The 21,564-nt window shown below is 62.5% G+C and overlaps 1 protein-coding gene across 1 annotated transcript; it reads left to right on the top strand.

Moving 5' to 3' along the window:
* The first annotated feature begins 4,493 nt into the window (after positions 1-4,493).
* On the top strand, positions 4,494-21,524 carry TMPRSS13 (transmembrane serine protease 13). Its single transcript, XM_072884856.1, has 14 exons — positions 4,494-4,514; positions 7,899-8,024; positions 9,974-10,145; positions 10,518-10,619; positions 11,419-11,541; positions 11,628-11,757; positions 12,040-12,132; positions 12,222-12,265; positions 12,556-12,715; positions 12,860-13,032; positions 13,504-13,602; positions 13,873-14,015; positions 14,157-14,309; positions 14,442-21,524. The coding sequence occupies exons 1-14, from the start codon at positions 4,494-4,496 to the stop codon at positions 14,454-14,456; spliced, it is 1,554 nt and encodes a 517-aa protein (XP_072740957.1). The 3' UTR covers positions 14,457-21,524.
* Positions 21,525-21,564: the final 40 nt, after the last annotated feature.

A 21,564-nucleotide genomic window follows, 5' to 3' on the forward strand; every position in this document is an offset into this window, starting at 1 on the left:
GCCCAAAGTGGGAGATTTCTGCTTTTTCCCCTGACTCCGATCAGAGTCGGTCCCCTGACTCATCTTTCCGGCTAAAGCCCACGGGCTTCCACGAACTCACAGCCTTGCCAGAGCACCAGCAAATTCACCAGCTGCAGGCTGGGTCCAGCGGTGTTGCCGAGCTGGCCTCCGGTGCCTGGTGGCAGGACCTCGGGCACAGCATGGTGGCATGCCTGGCTCTCATGGCACCCAGGGACGCGCAGGCTTCAGCCCCGCTCTGCCAGGGCCACGGGGAATACAGGGCGGCGGTGCTGGGTGCCCGGCGATGGGGAGAGGCTCTCCCTCGCCAGCGGCTGTTCCTCCACTGAGGGCCAGCCATAGGGACGGGCAGGGGAGGACGGCTCCAGCAGCAGATCCCCTCCCTGCCTTCACCGCGGCTTGACTTCATTCTCCCCTCTTTGGGAGACCAGCTGATGTCCTATGAGCTCATGAGTCAGATCTGGCAGCCACTGAATTTAGGAGTCCTGACATGAAGCACAGCCCATCCCACACAAAGCCACAGCTCGTGTTTCGTGTAAAGGAGCGAAAACCAAAAGCAATGGGACCAAAAATGAGGAAGGAGGGAGCCTTGTGGAAAAGACACCACGGGGCTGGTCCTGCGGGTGAGGTGGTTCAGGGGCTTGGGAGAAATGGTCGGCAATTTAGGAGAAAACGAAGCAGGCTGAGGAGAAACGACAGTTCTGCTGAATGCTCAGGTCGTGAGTGCCGCAGCCACCCCGCGATGCTCACGCTGGCACCCGAGCCGCTGCGTGGGTGCAGGCGCTGCCAGGTGCCACGGGAGGAGCTGGTGCCAGGACAGCGAGGCAGCGTGCACACAGGCTGCCCGCTCCGCAGCTCGCGATGCAGATGCTGCCCAGGATCCCTGTCTTGCCCGTGCTTTCCCCTCATCCCCTATGAAATGCTGCTTGGCATCCTTGAGGCTGCAGACTTCGTGTCTCCGTGCTACCTCTGCTGCCACCAGCTCTGCTGCCACCAGCTCTGCTGCCAGGGGCCCCGGGGAGGGAGCCGCTGTCTCGCAGGGAAAGGAGGGCAGACCCGTCTTCCCAGCCCAAGGCGGGCGGGCACAGCAGCCCTGCCTGGCACACAGCCCTGTCCCGCGGCCACGCGCTGTGCTGAGGCAGCCCCCAGCCCCAGCACCCCCAGCACAGGCAGGGGACGTGGCACTAGCCACAGACAAGCTTTGCATCAGGCGTCGCTGACCACCCGAAGCACCGCATGAAAACCAAGGCGTTACAGAAAAGAGCAGCCCCACGTTTTCAGTATCAGCAGGAGAGGTTTTGAGTTCATGGGTCAAAACAGTCCTTGAGAACGCTGCTGAGTTTCCTTTTCACCTTCAAAGTAATTGACTAATCTTTGACTAGGAATAGCCATGTTTTTAATAACCTGGAAATCACCTGAGTCAGAACCGCACAGCAGGTCTTTCCCCAGAGCCTCTGCAGCTCCTCTCAGGGGCAGCGAGGGCTGGGAGCTGCAGCCGCCCCGGCCCCGGCCCCGTGCCCGGCTCCCGCCACAACCTTCCTACCAGCCACTAGCCCTGGGCACCCGCTCGGCAAGGGGGCTGCCCATGTCTGCGGGGCAGGCTGCACAGCAAAGCAGGTCCGCGGCTCCGTCATCCCACCTGCCGGGCTGCTGCTCCCTCCCGTGCCACCCACATCCTGGAGCTGCCGCTCTGTGGCTGGGGCTGAGGTTGCCGCAGCCTCAGCAACGCCGACAGCTTCGGCACGGGCAAGGCTGGAGCGGGGCTGGGATTCCCAGCAGCCCCCGAGCCCCAGGGGTGACGCGGATGACCCTGAAATATCCCCTCGCCGGCCACCGTGTTGGCCGGGCAGGGTGGCACCACCGCAGAGAAACCTAGCCTGGAGAACACCTGGCGGGGCTGCCCTCTGCTTTTTCCTGCCCTCCACTACGGCGGACATCGGGGAGCTGTGCCCAGGGCGGCAGGGGGATCGTACGGCCCCAGGGTGGCAGGCTCGGGCAGTGAGGCTGCACCGTGCGGCGCAGGGCTCGGGCTGGGGCCGGAGGGCTGGTTCTGCGCGGGCACAGCCCTGCCGCGGGACAAAGCGGTGAAGGCACCTTGCCTGGAAGAGCAGCGTTATCCTCTTCCTTTCCTCATTCCCTCATGCCTGGAGGTTGGAGCAGGGAGCGGAGGAGCCACAGGGCTCTCCTGGGCTGGCGGTGCCGGCTCCGGCTGTGCGTGCCGCTAGCACCTCGTTTGCTGGTGGGAAGGCGGGAGGGTGCAGCAGGGCTCATAGCAGTGGTTACCATCAAGAAAGTGCGAGGATTTCACCCGGAGGTGTTGCTCGCGCATGACATTTAACATCAGGTTGCCGGGGTCAAGCCCAGACATATGGTTCTCTGTAACTTGCTTTCCGTAGGTGGCTTTGTAGAAACACCAGCAAGCAATCATTCCTGGAGCTGCCACCTGGAGCTGCTTTCTGAGAATCTCTTTTCAGACGAGGATGTGGCAGCTCCCGCGGGCATGCGGGCAAGGCCAGCTCAAGGCTGTCCGGGGATGCAGCTCGCTGCTTGGCCAGCCCTTGCCTCCCTCCACCCCTGCACCCCAGCAGGGCAGAGCCCTCAGAGGCACGGGGTAGCTGCAAAAAGCAAACAAAATGCTGTTAGTCCTGCATGTGGAAACTAAAGAGGAGTGTGCTGCAGAGCAAGGGGTGGCTCAGAAACCACCCTGGAAGCAGGGGAACCCCAGAGCAGACGGCCTGCCTCGCGACCACTGCCACGGGAAGCATTTGCCCTGTGCACTGACGCGCGTGTGCTGGACCTGCCGGGGCAGCGAGGCCCTGCGTGGGCTCCTTGAAGAGGCAGGCAAAGGGCTTGACAACAACCTTGCCAGAAGAAAACAGGAGTAAACACCAAGATCGGGATGGACCCAGGTGTCGATCTTCTCCTCCGAGCTCCCCGATCCCCCTCTCTGGCCGGCTGGGTTTGGCCCCAGGCTGTGCGCGGGAGAAGGGCAGGAACGGAGCCCTCTGGGGAGGGACAGGATGGGGAGCCCTGGGGCAGGGTGGAGGGGACGGCAGGATGCATCCCGCGATTGTCAGCCTTGAAATCAAGGGGGCTTTGAAGCAGGTTTCTTCCAAGCTTGGACGGCCCTGCTTGTCTCCTGCCCTTCTGATGAGCAGGTGTGGGTGTGGAGCTGGATGAATAAGGGACTTATGCTATGAATAATGCCGGGAGAAATGTGCCTGGAAAATAGTGTCGGCATGGGGCTCACGGGAGGCACCACGCCGCCGGACAGAGCCTCCCGGGACCGGGCCATCGGACAGGTTGCCCGCCTCCCTGCCGAGCCACGCGCTGCCCTCACGCCGCCCAGTGCCAGCCCTCAAGGGCAGGCGGGAGCAGGGCCGTTCCTTGCAATGACCTCTTATCCCAGAGGCTGCTCATCCACACGCTGGCCGCAGCGGCCTGGGTTACACGAAGCGCCGGCTGCACCTCTGTGAAACCATCCCGCCTCTCTGCTGTGCAGCGCAGAGCAGCGCCCGCAGTGCAGCCCCGGCCAGCGAGGAATGCAGGCACAGGCTCCCCCCCAGCCTCGTTCACCCGACCCACGGCTGCTCGTCCCACGGCTGCTCCTCCGGCAGCCAGGGGCTGGGGCGAGCAGGGCACGTGGCGCTGAGGGACGTGGGTCCGGGGTCTGGGCACCAGAAAGCACGCAATGGAGCTGGGCTTTTTTCCTTTCAGTCTGGATATTTTCACCTGTTTCTCCCAAACGTGAGTTCTGGCTTAAGCAAAGCATCTCCTAGCTCATGCCCACAGAGGAAGCAGGAAACCACTGCTTTCTCCTTGCACAACGCAAAAGCATCGCTCCATTAGCAAAGGAGTGAAAAAGCCTCTAGAGAAACTAGAGGGAGACGGCATTTCGTTGCTCTTGAAACAGGGCATTCTGGATTTCTCGGTCACCTGGGGCGCGCGAGAGGGTTTTTGCTGGGGTTGGCACACGGCTGCGCATCCCCTCCTCTCCCATCCTCGGCTGGCGCTCGCAGCCCTCGGCCAGGGCAGGAGAGGTGAGGCGAGCGTGTGGCGGGCACGCAGGAGAGAAGGTGGGGGCTTGGGTGGGCGGGCAGCCGGGAGAGAGGTGAGGAGCCCGCAGCAGCCTCCAGTGCCCGGGATGCCGCTCTGCCCCAGGGCCAGAGCTGACCTGCTCCCAGACCTTTGGCCACAGCTGGGGAGACTGCTCCCAGCACCTGGCTGGGGCGCTGGGCAGCAGAGGCAGGTATTTTGCACGCTGTGCCTGGAGCAGTTGGGAAACAGGCAGCGGTGGAGCCGGGCGGCAGGTCGGACTGGTTTCCCTCCGCGCCCGGCGCTGGCACTGACGTACGAGCCCGCTCGCCAAACAGATTCTGCCCCGTCCCCACGACCTGGCTGTGCTCTGCACCGTGCTGCGCAGCAAAGGATGGCTGTGCTGGAGCTGTGATCCCAGCCCAGCCCTGCAGCGGCCGATGGACGGGAAAACCTCTCCGGTAAGGCGCGGGCAGCTCCTCCAGCTCTGACCCGGCTCGGAGTACCGGGGCTTGCTCTGTGGCCGTGCGGACCCGCTTTCCTCGGGGTTTGGTGGAGGGCCCGGTTTCTCCCTCCTGCTCTCTGGGGCGTTGCCTTCACAGCAACCTGTTGCTGCCGGCAGGGAGAAGGTCCTGGGGCGAGCTGCCTGTGGGGCTGCTGCCTCCGGCACCCCCTCGGCACAGGGAGGGAGGAGGACTGCCGCCAGCATCCGCAGTGTCAGCCCTGTGCTGGCAGAGGAGGCGTCAGGGACGCCGGCACCGCTGCTTTTCCACGCTGGAGCGGATTTGCGAAGTGGGGGGACCGGCTGGCAGGGCAGGCTGGGGCTGCCGGTGGGAGCCGGTGCCGCTTCGCACCCATGGGAGCTGCACATTCCTGAGCTGGTGGCACCTCGCGCCAGCATGCTGGGAGCAGTGGCAGCATGCTGGTGGCCCCGGCCTCCGCTGCTCTCCCTCGCCTGCTCTCCTGGCAGCTTTCCCCGTGCTCTTTTCGAGCTGGGTTGACTGGGGCCTGCTTGGTCTCGGTCGTGGGGCCTTGCGAAGCATCCTGTCATGAGGAAAACATCCATCCCTGGCTGGGCACTGGGCTCAGCCCACCCGGGCGAGGCAGCGGGTAATTACCACGCCGAGCACTGCCGGCTGCGCCAGCAACATCCGGAACGTGCAAAGCCGGCAGTGACGGGGTGGATGGGGCTTGAGGGGAGGCAGGGCCAGCTGTAAAAGCCACCCCCTTCCTGCCCCTTGGCATGCAGGTGCCTCCGAGGCAGCCAGGAGCAGGAGCGGAGCGGGCTCGTGCCAGATGCTGGCTGGGTCCCAAGGGAGGGGCAGCCTGCCCCCAGCACTGCTTTGCAGTGTGATCGCGGCGCTGGGGGGCCCCGAAAGCGGGCAGCGGCACCACATCTTGGTGGGAGCGGGGCAGGAATTCAGATGACCACACACGGAGACAGTTACCCAATATTGGGCATCCCCACTGGGCCACCTTGGCTTTGTTGCTTGGATTAAATGGGCCATTAGGAGTCCCAGGTGCCACCCTTGGCTCTGCAACTGCCGGAGAGTCGCTTCAGCTTTCCATGTCTCGGTTTGCCCATCTGTGGAATGGGGTGAGCAGCGATTACTCACCCCCTGGAACATTTTCTGATCTCTGCCTGAAGGGCTGCTCACACTGGCATAAGGCAACCTGTCCCTGGCCAGATCGGGCTGACTCAATCGACACGGGTTGTCATCTGCACTTGCAAAATGTCCCTTGCATGCTTTGGGATTTCACTTCCCCGTGCATTGCCCCTTTACGGCACCTGGGTCTCGGCAGCATCCTCCCGCAGCTCCTGCCCCGTTTGTCCCCATGGCCCCGGCAGCCTGCCCAGCCTCACACCAGCCCCCCGGCCAGTGAGGCGGGGGGCCGTGGCTGGGGCTGGGGGTCTGCCCCCTCCCAGGGAGGCACCGCCGAGCCCCGGCTCAGCTGCGGCGCTCGAGCGGGACGGGCGTCACAGGAGGGAACGGGGGCTTTCGCAGGCCCGGGAGGGTTTTGTCCCAGGTGAGCACGAGGACAATGTCGCTGTTGTGTGCTTGCTGAGCTGATCTGCCAGGGACAATCAGCGCTCACAAGCAGGTGAGGGAGCTGGTTCCCTGCCCCCAGCAAGGAGCTGTGAGCAGCGGAGAGTGGTGGTGAGGGGCGGGCTGCCGAGCCCAGCTGGGAAAGATGAGCACCTATTTAGGGGGCTCCTTCCAGCTTATTTAAGCCAGGCTGCTTCCCCCTCCTCTTGATGCTGCCGGTTTTGGGCAGCTGCTGGGCCCTTCTGCTCCTCCGAGGCACGGCTGGCCCTGGGTCCGGTTGCAACGCCCCAGGTGTTGCCTGGCTTCTGCCGCCCCCCCTCCCACTCCGAAGCTGCGGGCCATTGCTGCCTGGTTTCCCTGCCTTCCCTCCCCGTCACGCGTGGATCCCGAGCCGGGGGCCCGGTCCGGCCTGCCTTTCCCCTGGTGGCTGCCCTCTGCTGGCACGGATTTGGTGGCCTTCCCTCTGCGGCAGGGAGTGGAGCTGGAGGGCAGGGCACATGGCAGCCCACGGTGCAAAGGGGATGCTTTGCACGCTCTGGCGCTGCTGTCTGTGGCTTAGGTGCTTTTCCCAGCTCCGCTCAAAGCCGCAGAGCAAAGGATTCGGGTGGCGTTTATGCTCGCGACAAGCGTAGCAAAGGGCTCGTGTTGCAGACGGGCACCGTCCGCTCTTCCCCCGGGCAGCTTGGGCTGGGCACGAGGCGAGCAGAGCTGGTGAGGAGTCCCCACGCGTGTCCCCAGCATCCCTCCTGCCCTGTTGTCTGCAAGTCAGCCCTGCCACAGAAAGGAGCTGGCTGCGCTCCCCCTCCCCGCACCCGACCTTCAGGCGCCAGCCCACAGCAGCGCTTAATGCTCTCACGGCTGGTGGAACATTTGCAGCGGGGACGTCAGAAAAAGGACTCAAACCGCAGCCACATGTATGAGATAGGCATGGCTCCGGGTCTGACTTTTACTCAAAAGCCAGCAAAGGATGAGTAAAGGTTTTGTGGGCAGAAGCTGCTGCTCGCTCACCGGGGTAATGCACGCTCCTTAACAGAAATGTCTTCATAAAGCTGCTGCTGTTTGTTCTCTGCTCCAGTGGCTGTACAACAGCAACCAGTTGTGCTGGTTACCAGGAGCCCGTGGTAAAAGTTTTGTTAGCTTCTGCCATCGACCTAGGAAAAAAAGTACTTGGACTTCAGACTTCTAAGGAAATAAGTAGCTAATAGCTCACCCGAGTGTAAGAAAGGGTATGTGTTTCCTGCTAAGGAATAATAAGAGCAATTTAATCTGTAGTGAACTTGCACGTTCATTTGAAATGTTTGTACACTGGAGGTAGAAATGCTTTAGCATCCAGCTTCGCTGGCTTACTGATGAAGCTGGGCTGTGGTCTGTAGTACAGTGGAGAGGTTTGTCCTTAACAGCGTTGTAATTCTGCTGATCTGATAACCGAAGGGTTACACTTGCTGCAGGATGAGGCATATGAAATATCAGACATGTGAACATAGTGTACAAATGCTAACGTAAATGATACTGTCTGGGTATTTACAAAAACCTCATTTGCACCTAGACAGGAGAAACGATTTTCCTAGGAAGGGTTCCTGGCATCTGCTTGTTGCTTTGTTTCTGCAAAGCAGTGGCTCAGGGCCCGCTGCAGCTCCGGCTCTCTTGCTGATGGCGTACGCTTTCTAACAACGGGCCCTACGGATACCTAGGGATCTTTCACGGTGCAGGCATGCAATACTTGCTGCGAGAACTGGAATCCCATCGGCGTGACTGCTCGGGCTCATTAGGGGAGGACGCTGCCGGGGCACTCTCCAGCCCAGCCCCGCAGAGCGCGCCGAGGGGCTCTCCTGGGCTCCCCGGCACCTTTGGGAGAGCCCACGAGAAGGCAAGCCTGCAGCACGGCCGTCCCGGGCTTGCCCACACGGCTGCTGTGAAATTCAGGTGCAGGGAAAACTGGCCTTCGGCTGCAGGCTGAGCAAATTCAGGCTTGTTATCGCTGTCTGGCGGGGAGGGGGTGAGAAGGGGTGGGCGATGCTGTGAAACAGAAGCTGCCTCCGCTCCCCCCCATGTGTGCAGGAGGCTGGGGAGCTGCTTGCTCAGTCCCTGTCCCCTGAGGAGAGCGGGGAGGTTGGCCGGGAGACGTTAGCGCTGCCTGTGCCAAGGGCCCCGCGGGCGGCGGGAGGAGGTCTGTGCTGGCAGGACTGAGAGCCTGTGCCGGGGGGGTGGCCCTGCGCACCCCGCTGCTGGCCAGGGCGGGTGGCCGGGCGGCCTCCCTGGGAGCCCGGGGTGCTGTGCCTGCCGGCTCTGCGGCCGATGCGCCTGGGCTGCGAGCAGTTATTAAGGCACAGTTGAAGAGGTGGTGCGTGCATCCCGACGTTCGGCTGGGGGCTGAGGCAGACCCTGCGCGGGGAACGCGCGTGGCCACGCCGGGGTGCGTGACTCACGGGATAATGCTCAGGAAGTTACACCACCGCATTGCAAGAAAGGGCACAGCTGTATTTACGAAGCATGAGCCTGAGCAGGCTCCCGACGTGCTCATTAGGGCCCTTGGTTCCCGGCAGGAAACACGAAGGTGGAGAAAATCCAGCTGGAAGGGGGCGACTCAGCGGCAGCTCCTGCCACTGCTCCTGCTCCGTCCAATGCCCCCATCCTCTCGGCCCGTTCCCAGAGCTGTGCGTCGGCCCGGGTGCCGCTCGCTGGCTTGGCAGGGAAGGGCATGTTTTCCGATTAGGGGCAAATGTGATTGCTAGCAGCTGCAGGGCCAAAAATCAGAGAGAGGCTTCCCGAGGGGTGCCTTTGAGCCCACCTCCTGGCCGGTCAGCAGTCCCCTGGGAGGTGGGCTGGGGTGCGGGTGCCCAAGCTGGCTGCACCCTGCTGCCAAAGGATGGCAGCTCCGCTTCTCCCTAGGGTGCCCCTTCTGCGGGACAGGAGCGGTGTTGCCTGTAGGGACAGATATAGTCCACATTCGACTGGCAACAGTTTGACCGGCTTCCCTTGAACAGCCTGGTGCAAACACGGCCGGTTGTGGCTGCGTGGTGCTGGGAGCGGTGCCGGGAGGCAGCGAAGCAGCGTGGTAAGCGCCTGCGAGAATGAAGGCCAGGCTGTCGCTGCTGTGTGCTGGCTGGCGATGCCCTTGCAGTTTCTGTGAGGCGTGCAGTCATTTTTTGTTGCTCAAGATGTATCGGAGATTTTATGAATGAACTTAGAATGGCAGAGGAAACAGCATTTATTGTGGGCTTTGTACACAGGAAGGAAAATGAGAGGCTCTCGGTTACATAGCTGACAGAAGCTGATGGAGCGCTCGGAACGGTGTATCTTGAGGAAAGGAAACAAATACATATTCTTTTGCAAATTCATGGATCGGGAGTGACGCAACTGCAGAACAGCATTCCAGGGTGCAGGACGTTTCAGGGCTTGGAAAACACTGATTATTAAGTATTACTAAATAACAGCTGGAAATTGCGCTGCATTTTTCAAATGGCTAATTAAGGATAAATGCATAAACTGGGGCACTAGCCCCGTGGAACTGGGCCACAGCGTGACTGACCTGATGCCAATAACTGGCTGATCACTCTGATCAAAGCAATCAGTTTGGGAAATTTGGCCAGCAGCCACCTAAAGGGGAGAAGCGCTGCAACAAAGGTTTTCAGCTGTCCTGGATGGGATACGGCTCAGGCTTTGTGGTGCAGAAAGAGGCACCGCAGCAGTAACTTGCCGTGCGGTTCACGGCACTGTGGGGGAATAGCCACCAGCGGCAACGGCTGGCCGTGCCAGGGAGCTCGGCTCTGCGTCGCCTTTGCCTTCACAGCTGCCTGGGCGGCAGGGTGGCAGCTGCAGGGACTCTCCAGCGGGCAACGGCCGTTGCCAGTAACGGTCTCCTCTGCTTGCAGACCACAGCATCGCCCAGCAGTGTCCCTCCCAGCCTCCATGCCTCTGCAGTCAGCAGCATCTTCGGTGCCCGACCTCCGCAGCCTCGAGAAAGTGTCCTCGGCATTAGCTTCAAGCCCTACGTCCCAGAGTCTGGCCCAGCCCTGGCCCCCTGCACGACCTGTGAGAGCACACGTAAGAGGATGGTGCCGAGGGTGGTCTCCGGCCGCCCTGGCCCCGGTCCCACCTAGGCCAGGGAGAAGGGAGGCAGGCAGGGAATGGGTCCCCGTGCCCGCTGCTGGCACGAGCATCGGCCACAGGCTGGTGTTTCCCTGGGGCGCGAGGGGTGCTGGGGGCAAGGGAGGGGACAGTGACCATGGCAGGATGGGGGGATGGCATGGGGAGCTGTGGGGTGTGCGTGGCCCTGCTCCCCCACATCTCGTGGGTCCTCTGGGGAGGCGGGCGCGTGGGGAGCCGGGGAGCTCCTGGCACGTGCCGGTGGGCGGCAGGGTCCGGGCACCCCGGGGGGCAGCGGCTCCCCTGACCCTGCCTCTGCCCTGCTGCCAGGATCCTCCATGTTCAGAGCTCCCTGCATGAGCCAGCGACGGCTTGCGCTCATCTTCTGCATCTCCGTCCTCATCGTGCTGCTCATCGCCCTCATCCTGCTGTGTGAGTGGGGTCCCGGCCCAGGGCGGCTCGGGGCTCCCTGGGGGGGAGAGCTCAGAGGGGCTGGGGGTCAGCAGAGCCCTACGCTGGGACGTGCCACCGCGAAACCCCCGGGCCCGGCCGGGCGGCGAGAGGCAGAGGTGCTCTTCCCATTTCCTGAGTGGTCCTGACATCCGGTGGACGCGCAGGAGCAGGATTGCCGGGGAAGGAAGAGTGGCGGCTGGGGCTCCCTGCGGTCCCGGGTGGGGCGGGGGGCTGCACCGCGCTTTCCTTCTCCTGGGCTGCTTTGGTGGGCGGCGGGGCACCCCCAGCAGCACCCACGCTTGCCCTCCCTGGGGCACAGGGCTAGCAGGCAGGAGCCATCAAACAACGTGCAGTCCGTAGGCGGAACAGGCACAGAAACCGGGGGAATTGCATTAATCCTCATAACCTCCAGCTGCCGGTTCTCCAGCTGCTGTAGCTGGTGGTCTTGAAGCGCTTGGCAGGCCGGATGCATCTTTATGCAGGAGCGAGCTAGAAGTGGGTTAAGTGAGAGAGGCTTGCAGCAGCGCAGCTGCATGCTGCTGGGCTGCCATGAGGGGATGCTCAGGGCTGCCAGTCCTCCTCGAGCCCTGCATCCTGCAGCTCTTCAGTCTTGGCTCAAATGGCAGCCCTGCACCCGAGCTCATGCCCGCTTTTTGGGAGCACCCCTGCGTGTGGCAGACCTCCTCCGGACCCCTGTCTGGGTGGGTCACAGCACCCTGGCCCACAGCGAGCCCCTGCCACCAGCCCCGGCCTCACCACGGTGTGTGCTTGCTTCCAGTTATGTTCTGGCGGTCGCAGACTGGCATCGTGTACAAGGAGCCTGCCGAGAGCTGCAAGGACAGCCCCGTGCGCTGCAATGGCATCGTCGACTGCTCCCAGAGGAGCGACGAGCTGGGCTGCGGTGAGGCACCAGAGCCGGGGGCGGTGGGAGCGAGGGGAGCCCCCGGGGCTCTGGGTACCGCTGACCCGCTTGCTCCATCCCCGCAGTGCGCTTCGTGTCCGACGAGTCCTTGCTCCACGTCTACTCCAGCGCTGAGAGCCAGTGGCTGCCGGTGTGCAGCAGCGCCTGGGACGACTCATTCTCCAGAAAGACTTGCCGGCAGCTGGGATTTCAGAAGTAATTCCCCAGGGATGGGTCGTCCTGCTCGGGCACTGGGGCTCTGCCAGCCCCCTGGGTGTTGCTCTGGCCCTCCTGCCCTGGCTGGGTGCACGGTCCGCTGTGCTTTTCCCCCCAGCATTGTGCTTTTCTGCTGGAAGACTGTGTGTCCAGCACTGCTCTGCGCATTTCGGGCCATCCCCCGCAGGTTTAGCGTGCAGAGCCTCTTTGAGAAGGCAGGGACTGGGCGGTCAGCGCCCAGCAAGGAGGGACCCTCACTGCCTCTCTCCTCACCCCTCCCAGTGCCTCACAGACTGAATACATTCCCCTGCACGTCTCCGGCAAGAGCCTCACCGTGACCGACGAGCGGGAGACCATCCAGCAGAGCCTCAACAGGTACCGGGCAGCGTCGCCTCCTAGCCCTGCCCCTGCCCTGGTGCCACCGGGTCGGGGCTGAGGCCGTGTCTCCCTCTTCTCTCCTGCAGCTCACAGTGTCTCACGGGAAAGTACGTCTCCCTCCGATGCACAAGTAAGGGGGCTGGCTGGCAGGGCACGCGCCCAAGGGCGGGCGAGGCCAAACACCCGCCCTTTGGGAGCGCTTTCCTCCTTTCTTTGCACAGGGTTGGGCAAATGGGGCATTTTCCAGTAAACTTTCTGGGTCATAGAAAACTACGAAGATTGCATTCCCATGGTCTCCACTGGCCCCCGTGAACTGCCGAGCACTGCGGGTGCCTGCGGGTGGTGGGAAGGTTGTGCGCGTACCCCCTCCGGGCTTGCCTCCTCTCCGGGCCCTTCTCTCAGCCCTGCTCTCCCCTCCAGCCTGCGGGCAGAGGATTTCTGGCCGGATCATCGGCGGAAAGGAAACCTCCGTGAGCAAATGGCCCTGGCAAGTCAGTGTGCAGTACGGGCCGATCCACATCTGCGGCGGCACCATCATCGATGCGCAGTGGGTCCTCACCGCAGCCCACTGCTTCTTCATGTGAGTGCTGCTGCAGGCAGCTGCCTGCAGCGCTGCTGTCCAGCCCGGGGCCACCGGCTGCAGGCAGCAGCCCTCACGCGGGCACTCAGCCCGGCCCCGCGCCCTGCGCCTCACTCCTCGCTGCCCCCGCCTCTCCCTGCCCAGGAACAGCATGAAGATCCTCGACGACTGGAAGGTGTACGGCGGAGTCTCGGACCTGAAGCAGCATGCGGAGGGCATCCCTGTCTCCCAGGTCATCATCAACTCCAACTACAGTGATGATCACGACGACTATGACATCGCGCTCATGAAGCTCTCCAGGCCGCTGACGCTCTCAGGTGAGGCCTCTCGGCTTGCCGTGCCGCAGGGCCGGGCTTGGCTGGGGCTGGTGTTTGGGGGGACAGAGAAAGCCTGGGGATGGGCAGGAGCGAGAGGCAGCTCGGGTCCCCTCGGAGCCGTCCCCTGGGCTGCGCGGGGCTGCTGCCCGCTGGAGCATCCCGCTCTGCCGTGGCCACGCTGCTTTCCCCTGCCCGTCCCGTGGTTGGGAACGGGCCCTCCCTCCCCTGGCAGGGCCCGGCGCACACAGCCGTGGGCTCGGCTGTGCGGCCGGCGTCGTGCTGCTGGCTGCGCCCCGTGTGGGCGGTGCGGCGGGGGGCCGGCGGAGACCCTGCCTGGGTGGGCACAGAGGGGAGCGCTTCCTGCACACCCTGCTCCTCCCTAGCCGCAGGGCTGGTGACTACAGCGGCTATTTTGCTCCTGGGTGACTCATCCCTCTCTCCTCGCCTGGTTTACATCATGTCTCCCTCCAGCTCAGGTCCGTCCAGCCTGCCTCCCCACGTACGGCCAGCAGTTCCAGACTGGCAGGTCCTGCTTCATCACCGGCTTTGGGAAGACCAGGGAGAATGAAGGTGAGGGAAGGCGCCGGCTCGCTGCAGCCCGACCTGCGAACGCAGCGCGCGAGAGGAGCGAGCGCGGCTCTGCTGCTGTATTCGAGGGCCGTTCCCGCACGGTGATTCGCAGCGGTTGCCCTCCCGGCTGTGCGGCTCTGCAGAAATGAGGCCTGCAAGAAATACCGGCTTCCTCCCTCGCTGCTGTGGAAACGCCTGGTGCCGCGGAGGGGCCCAGGGGCGGTGGGGGGACGAGGCCCACCCTGCCCCACGGCTCCTCCTGCCTTGCAGATAACACATCCCCAAAGCTGCGGGAGGCCGAGGTGAAGCTGATTGACTACAAGATCTGCAACAGCGACAAGGTGTACGAGGGCTACCTGACCCCACGGATGATGTGCGCCGGGTACCTGCAGGGGGGGAAGGATGCGTGCCAGGTGAGCCGGGACACACGGTCCCCGCCGGGCAAGGTGCTGCAGGGCTGCCCACGTTTCCCGCACGCCAGCGTCCCCTGGCTGGGTACCGGCAGAGGGGCATCTCCCGTCCCCTCTCCTCACTTCTCTGCCCCTCTGTGCCAGGGTGACAGTGGAGGGCCCCTGGTCTGTGAGGACAATGGCCGCTGGTACGTGGCCGGGGTGACAAGCTGGGGGACAGGATGTGGCCAGAAGAACAAGCCTGGTGTTTACACACGCGTGACGAAGCTCCTTAGCTGGATACACAGCAAAATGGAGGTGAGGTGGCACGGCAGGGCTGTGCTCGGGCAGGGAGGCTGATCAGGTGGCCCTGGGTGCGTGGCGAGGGGCCGTATCGCCCCCCAGCCCAGCCCCTGGCACCTCACCCTTGCTCTCCCCTCTCCTTTGCAGAGCGAGAACGACTAAGACTGGGATGGACACGTGCCTGGGCTGTGCCTCTCTGGCCGGCGCAGGCCCCTGCCCTTGGTTGCTGCCGGGGCATGATGCTACCAGCAGATCCCCCCGCCTCTCTCTGGACTGTCCACGCAGCCAGGGACCTGCCGCTGCCCCCAGCCTCTGAAAATACAGCGCCTGCAAAGTGACTCTGCCCTCGCCCAGCGCAAGGGACGTGGCCTGGCGGCGGCTGGGCAGCGCACCCAGCCAGCCCTGGCCCGGCGGCGCGCAGGGGGCAGCAGCCTGTGCCGGCGGCTGGCCCGGAGGTGCCTCCTTGCCCTGTGTCTGTGGTTCTTCTCGTGAAAATAGACGTGTCCGGACGGCGGTGTCGCGAGTGCTTCCTGGCAGGACTGTAGCATGCTCGGCGGGCGAGGGGCTGCTAGTGCTGCCCGTCGCTCTGGAGGAGGTTGCGGATGGAAGCGAGGAGCAGGAAAGCCGTGGGGTGCCCATGGCGAGGGAGCGCTCTCCTCTGCGTGCTGCTGCCGGGTGGCAGCTGTGCCGCCTTGGGGTGCGGGACAGGGCTCAGCCGGCACGGTGCAGCTGTGTGCCGCGCTGCTCCCACCTGCCAGGCCCTGCTCCCTGTTTTCTCCAGGGAGGGCTGAGCCCCGAGGCGCAGTTACTCTGCGAGGAGCAGCGGTTGCTCTCATGTTGCAGATAGGTTTAGGAAGCGCCATTTAAATGCTGTTCCTCCCCATGAGAGAAATACCTGTTTGTTTATTTGGATCTGATCAGAGCAAGCACCCGCTCCCAGGACTGTATGCAGCTGGTCTCGGTTCCCCTGCCCGCTCTCGTGAGGATTTTGGCGGTGGCGTGGGGCAGGTCTGCTCTCTGGGGGTGGCTGCAGGAGGCGTGACAGAAGCCGGCAGCAGCCACAGGACAAGGTGCAGCGTGATGGCGAGCAGCCCACCCCTGGCCGGCGTGAGCCAGCCCCGGATCTCACCGCTGTTTGTTTAGTGACTGGTGCCGGATTGCTTCCTCCTCCCTCCAGCTGCTGAGCGTGCAGGGAGGGCGTAGCCAACCTTACCCCCTGGCTACACCAGAGCGGGGACACATCTTCCCCGAGGAAACAAGTACCCGCATCTCCCTGTGGGTGCTTTGAGGCACACAAGGTGTTACGGGAGAGCCCCAGGCTGGCAGTGTGAGCGCCCATGGCGGGGCAGAGGCCGGCTGCTCCTTTGCAGGGGCCGCGCTCCTCTCCCCACAGACGTGTGGGCAGCTGCAGAGGGGTCCTGGAGGGCCTGGCCACCTGACGCTCTTCTCAATAAACGTTTCGGTAGTGCTCCGTGTGGAGACGGCTCTTTTGGACAGGCTGGAAAGGAAGCTGGTGAGCCCCAGTGCCCAGGTACCAAGGAGGGAGCAGGGAGAGCTCTGCCCGCCCCTGGGCTTTGCACTGGGCCTGGGGCATGGCCTCGGCCCCAGACCGTGGGGTGCTCCCGGGCCGCCCCCCCTCGTGGGGAAAGGCCACGCGTGCCGCGGTGGGCCCATGGGACCGGTGTGCAGTGAGGAGGGGGTGCCCCTGTGCAGCCCGCACGTGGGGGGCTGCAGGCTGTGCTCAGCACCCCAATGCACACCCACTCCTGAGCTGCTCTGTTGCCCCACGTGAGAGAAATGGCAGTAACGAGCATTTAGCCTCAACTTTTCCTTGGGAGGAGGAAAGGTTACTTGCAACTGGTTCTTTGTAAGCCATCTTCTTGCAGCTGGGAACGTTCAAGGAGGGACCGGTGCTTTGGGAAGCTCGCTCGCTCTCTTTGAAATAGTCTGAAGCGGCCTCAGCAGTCTCTCTGCTAGCCCTGGCCACAGTGGCCTCTTCTCTCCCCAGCACGGGAGTGTGGTGGCCACCCGCTGCAGCCTGCCTCTCCCTCCTCGGGAAGGAGGTTGGTGTGGCCTGGGGAGGCAAACCCTGAGCAGAGGGCTCCGTGCTGTGGTGTCCAGGGTGTCCTGCAGAGGACCTGGAAACACGGGTTCCCCGGACGATGCCAGTGCTGGACTTTGCATGGGCCAGGCGGCCTGGTTTCTGACCCGCATCACGTACGCCACCTGCCTCTTTGTGGACTGGGAAGACTCATTTCCCATAAGCATGCTGGAGACTGCCGGCTCTAACCGTGCACAGGCTCTGGAGCTGCAGAGGCTACCTACAAAGTGAAGATGAGAAATTCTTGGGGTGTGTGGGCTGCCACAGGCACGTCCCCTCCTCACCTCCTGGGAGCATCCCCCGGGTTCCCAGAACTGGCTGCCTGCTGTGGAAAAGGTTATTTGCAGGCAGAGAGCTGCGGTTTGCATTTGAATTTTGGGATAGCAGGTCTAGTCTGGCTCTACGTGTGCAGAAAGCACCTACCGCTCCCTGGGACTCAGAGCGGGACTCAGAGCAGGCCTCAGCGCACGGCGCGGTGCTTGGCGGCTGCTCTAGACCTGCACCGAAACAATAAGAGTTGTTGCCGTTTGGGAAACACTGAGTCAGCCTGACCTCAAATCGCTTTTCAAAGAAGCAACCCAGAAACCTCCCACGGCATGCGCGAGCCTCCTGTGACGGGGGTGTGCAGAGGCCGAGGGGCTGCTTTCACTTTGCTTTATAACGTCTTTGTTGCTCAGGGAGTTTGGGGGGGAATAACCTGCTGCGGGCAACAAGCTGCCCGTAGCTCAGGCCAAAAAGGGACTTGGCCTTTATAGCTGTGGTGCAAAACCCAGCCTGTTCAGGCTCCCGTTGTAACGGGGCAGCGACCCGCTGGAACGTGCAGAGCTGCAGGATTAACGGTGGTAGCGGGAGAGCGAGCAGAGCCCGTGGGCACGGGGAGGTGTACGTGCTGAGCTCCGCCGCGCACACGCAGCTGCAGAGCTGTGCAGGGGTGCAGATGCTGCCCTGCAGCGCTGCCCTGGGTGGGGTGAATCCCGAGGCGGTGGTGGTGGTGGGCGGCCGCGGCCGCGCCAGCTCGGCCTCCTGGGGGAGGGAGGGGGCTGGCTGGGCAGGGTAGGGCTCAGGGGTGCTGCTCAGCTGGGAAAACACTGAGCCGGACCAGAAGCATCTTGGGTACCGAGGCAGCTGGTGCCACCAGAATAGCACTGAAAGCCGTGTCTAAAAACGGACGTGTGAAAAGCAAACCTGCCGCAGCAGTCGTGCAGTCGGGGGGCGCGAGGCGGGGCTGCTGCGTCGGCGGCGGCGGGCAGGCTCTGCTGCCTGCGCGGGCTCAGCCGCCCCGCTCACCTGCTCCCTTCGGGCTCCAGCGCCTTCCCAGCGAGCCCAAGGCGTCCTCCCCAGGAGGGGGGCTCAGGCGCCCCCCTGCAGCCAGGGCTCCTCGGCAGAGCGGGTGACTTGGGGAGGCTGGTGCCTCACCTGCAGCTGGCTGCGAAGCCATCAGCCTCCCCTTTCTGTAACCCCTCGGGCAGCGGCTTTGCGGCGCTGCGCAGCACTGACTGCGGAAGCGGCAGTGCCGGCGTGAGGGTGCTCCTGCCCTGGCCGGTGTGCCATGTTGGGTGCTGCCAGGCTCCGGCGCCTCGGCGGGCCTGCTCTGTGTCACCTGTTTGCGCGTCCTGCTCGGAGGCAGCAGAGGAACGGCAGCGGCTGTGGGGTGGAGGCTTTCTTCCCGGTACCACGGACCTGCCGGGGCAGGATACAGGCTCCCGCCGCGGGCAACCCAGGCGTGATCTGTGCTGGGTGCGAGGCCCTTTAGGTGCCCTGTGCTAGGGGCCAGGTGCCACCTCTGCCCCTGGTCACAGGAGAGACAAGAGGGAGGAATGGGGGCTCTTGCTCCCTGGCACGTGAGGCACCGCATCTTTGCTGGCCGCGTTACGGCTGACCGCCCTGCACGTGCAGCTGTGAAGGCAACGGTTTTTTGACAAACGAAGGCAGCTGAGATGGAGTAAGAGTGTGCTTGACTCCCCCGTTTTATGTTGGTCCGATTAAACTGTGAATTCAATGGGTGTTAAGTTACAGACCCAGCTTACGTTTGTCCAAAGGCTCTCTGGGATCTCGGGGTTTCTGCTCATAAAAGTCGTAGTGTGCACCACGGAGCAGCAGCAGCTCATAACGTTTGATTGCTGCCTGAGATGGCGTGCTGGAGAAACAGATCTTTTGAGAAAGAATAAAACAAAACTTGGAACCTAGTGAGAGCTGGTCTTGCTGGAACTGCATTCCTGGTAACGGTGCCGTTTCAGCGCACGGAGGACCTGCTCCTCTGCTGTGGATTTCACCTCCTCAGAGGCTATCGCTCTTCTGCTCTCTGAAATAGCCTCTCAAAGCAGAGAAACGATTTCAGCCTCTAATACAAATTTAAGTTCTTTCTTCTAAACCTGCCATCCAGTGGTCCCTCCTCCCAGGCCCACAGAAAGGTATGCTGTGTTTTCCCGAGGGCTGAAGTTTTCTAACCAGATTAGAAGCGATTAGTTTCTCGAGAAGCTGCCCGGCCACGGCTGCCGTGCTCTGCTGTTCCCGAAGACACCACCGTGCAGATGAAGCAGGTCTCTCGGCCGCAGCTTCGCCCCCACTCCTGGAGCGTTCCAGCGCAAAGGTTCTGCTGTCCGTAGCCCCCGGGGGAGCACAGCCGCAGTGGGTGCCAGCCCAGCCCCGAGGAGCCTCCCGGGCCCAGCCCGGGCCAGCGCCTGCAGCTCTTGCAAAGCCCCCTGTGCTTAGCACCATGAGCAAGGGGCAGACGCCCGGTGGGCGACGCCTTTCCCTGCCCTCCCCGGGCCCACCGCCCAGGCTCCTCTCGGGCACGGCAGCCAGGTAGGGCCCCTGGCACCTCTGCCTCGCAGAGGGCCCCGCTGGCAGGGGGGTTTGCCTCTGCTTCGGCTCCTCTCTTGCACGGAACCGCCGTTCCCCTGTGCCTAGCTGGTCGGGAGCTGAGGGAGGAGATCACGTCGGGGTTGGGGTTAATCCAGTTCACGTTGCTGATGCCTTTCTGGGCAGCTCCCAGCTGCGGTGCTGCTGTCCCTCGTGCGTGTTCTTGGCAGGTCCCGTCTGCAGGGGAACAGCCCACAGTGGGCGAGCAGGCCCAGCGGGCAGGCTGTCCCCTGCTCGCTCGGCCGCGTCCTGCTCTGGGGCATCTTCCGAGCCAAGGGGTGCCAAGTGCGGCCCCACATCTGGCCAGGCTGTTTCCATATTCCTCTGTGCTTGGGAATCACAGGCCAGTGTCCCCAGGGAATAGAAATTCCCAAAATACAGTCTGACGGGCCCCATGTGAATTACCGCCCATTAGCGGTGTTTTTCCCAGACTCTCCTTTTATAGCTCGTTGTTCTGCTGTGTCAGAACTGATTTGTTTATATGGTTTCAGAGATGATGTTTCTCTACAAAAATGTTTCTCCCATAGTTTCGGATTGGTTCCCTTCCACAGTTGGTAACATCATCACTTGGCACGGAGTCACTGAACTTCGGCTTGTGCAATACCCGTGCTGACTGTGCTCGACTAGCGAATACGGTCCTCAGCAGCTTCACTACAGTCTGCTGCTTTGTCGTTTGCTCCCAGGGGAATTCAGAGCACAAGGAATGACTTAGGCCTGATGCAAGACGATGTTATGGGGTTAAACGCACCCATGTGGCCATGCACAACTCGCCACTGCTCGGTTCTGCTGTGCCCCAACCATGCCGAGGGCTGCGTTGCCACGGAACGGGCAGTCTGCAAACGTTTGCAACCTTGGCATTACAGAGAAGGGAACGACCTTAAAATTGGCGGGGAAAGTTCTGGAGAGCAAGCGCCTCCTTTCCCTACTCCCTGCCAGGCCTAGCTGCTCCGAGCGCAGGGAGGAGACGCCCGCTCCACGCCTGCTCCGGTGTAAGACGACACAGGCCGAGATGAAATCATGCCCTTGTTGAAGCTACTGGCAATGCTCCTATTGACTCAAATAGCATGAGGAGATCAGCCCAGCCCCTTCATTAGCATAAATCGCCATCGCCTGCCTGGCCTCGGTGCTGCTAGCCCGCATTACACCAGCAAAAGATTTGGCCCGATTTCACCAGAAAAGAAACCATTGCTCACTACGGTTCTCTCCAGCGGTGCGGTTCTGTGAGCAGACGTTTACCATTAGCAACTGCCGGAGCCGCTCTCCCTCCGTGGGAGTAGCGCGGCCGACCTTTCGCTTCCTACGTTCACAGTGACCCCATTGTGAACATATTCTCTATTTTACCTGAGCTTGTACAGAAAAAAGGCTATGGTGCCAATTTTTTTAGATTCTGCTTGCTTTGGGCAGCGCCTTGCAAGTTTGTAAATAACGAACTAAAGGAAGGAGAGCACATAGCACATCCCGCCACAGCCAGCTGGGTGTCCCAGCCGCTGCCTGCGTGAGGGCTCTGCGTCTGTGCCTCTGCAGAGACCCGCCGTGCTCGCTGCGGTCCCCGGGGCATGATCACGGCATCAGAGTATTTTACTGTGTGCAGTGGATAATAACAGCTGAGGACCGGGTAAGGTCAGAGAAGCCCGAAACTTGATTATAACTGCCTGAGCCCTGCCTCGCTCACTGCTGGGTAACTGACAGCCTTATCGTGTTATCCCTGCCCATTAAAGAGACTTGACGTTGTCCAGCTCCTCTGTGTTGGTCTGTATCTTGTGACCCTTCTGAATAATTGCCTCAAAATGCCAGTGCTGGTTTATTTTCTTTTTATATTTTACTGGAAACTGGGAAATGAATGTAGAATGGATGACGTGCCATTATTGTCCGTGAGGCTGATTTCTATCTATCTAAGATGCATTTGAGTTATTAGGGGATGAGCCAGATCAGTGGTGACAGCATTGCTAAGGTGTTTTTTCAAGAAGAAATGGCTCTCCAGGGCAGCAGCAGGAGCCAGGCAGACACGGGTGTGCCAGCCTGGCCTGAAAGGGAGCAGTGCCCCACGGCACTCGGCAGTCAGCTACCGCCCAGCAGTGCTCTCAGCACCCTGTTGCCCACCTGGCGCTGTGCCTGGCCTGCGGGAAGCTCTGGGTTTGCGTGGATACCATACCACACCACCGAGCAGTTTCGGTGCTGCGGTCTGTGCAGCTCTCAGGAGCTCGGGGCAGGCCCCCAGCTCACCGCCCTCCTGCTGCAGATGCCCACAGCCACGGAGCGGTGGCCCTGGCCAGAGCCCGCGGGCACCTGGGCGGCTCCAAGCACAGC

This window comes from Ciconia boyciana, chromosome 20, assembly GCF_034638445.1.
Source record: "Ciconia boyciana chromosome 20, ASM3463844v1, whole genome shotgun sequence".
NCBI lineage: Eukaryota > Metazoa > Chordata > Aves > Ciconiiformes > Ciconiidae > Ciconia > Ciconia boyciana.

Coding starts and splice junctions, on each gene's coding strand:
- TMPRSS13 (XM_072884856.1), top strand. CDS start 4,494: ATGGACGGGAAAACCTCTCCG. Junction 4,515..7,898: donor TGGACGGGAAAACCTCTCCG/GTAAGGCGCGGG, acceptor GGCACTCTCCAG/CCCAGCCCCGCAGAGCGCGC. Junction 10,146..10,517: donor CACGACCTGTGAGAGCACAC/GTAAGAGGATGG, acceptor CCCTGCTGCCAG/GATCCTCCATGTTCAGAGCT.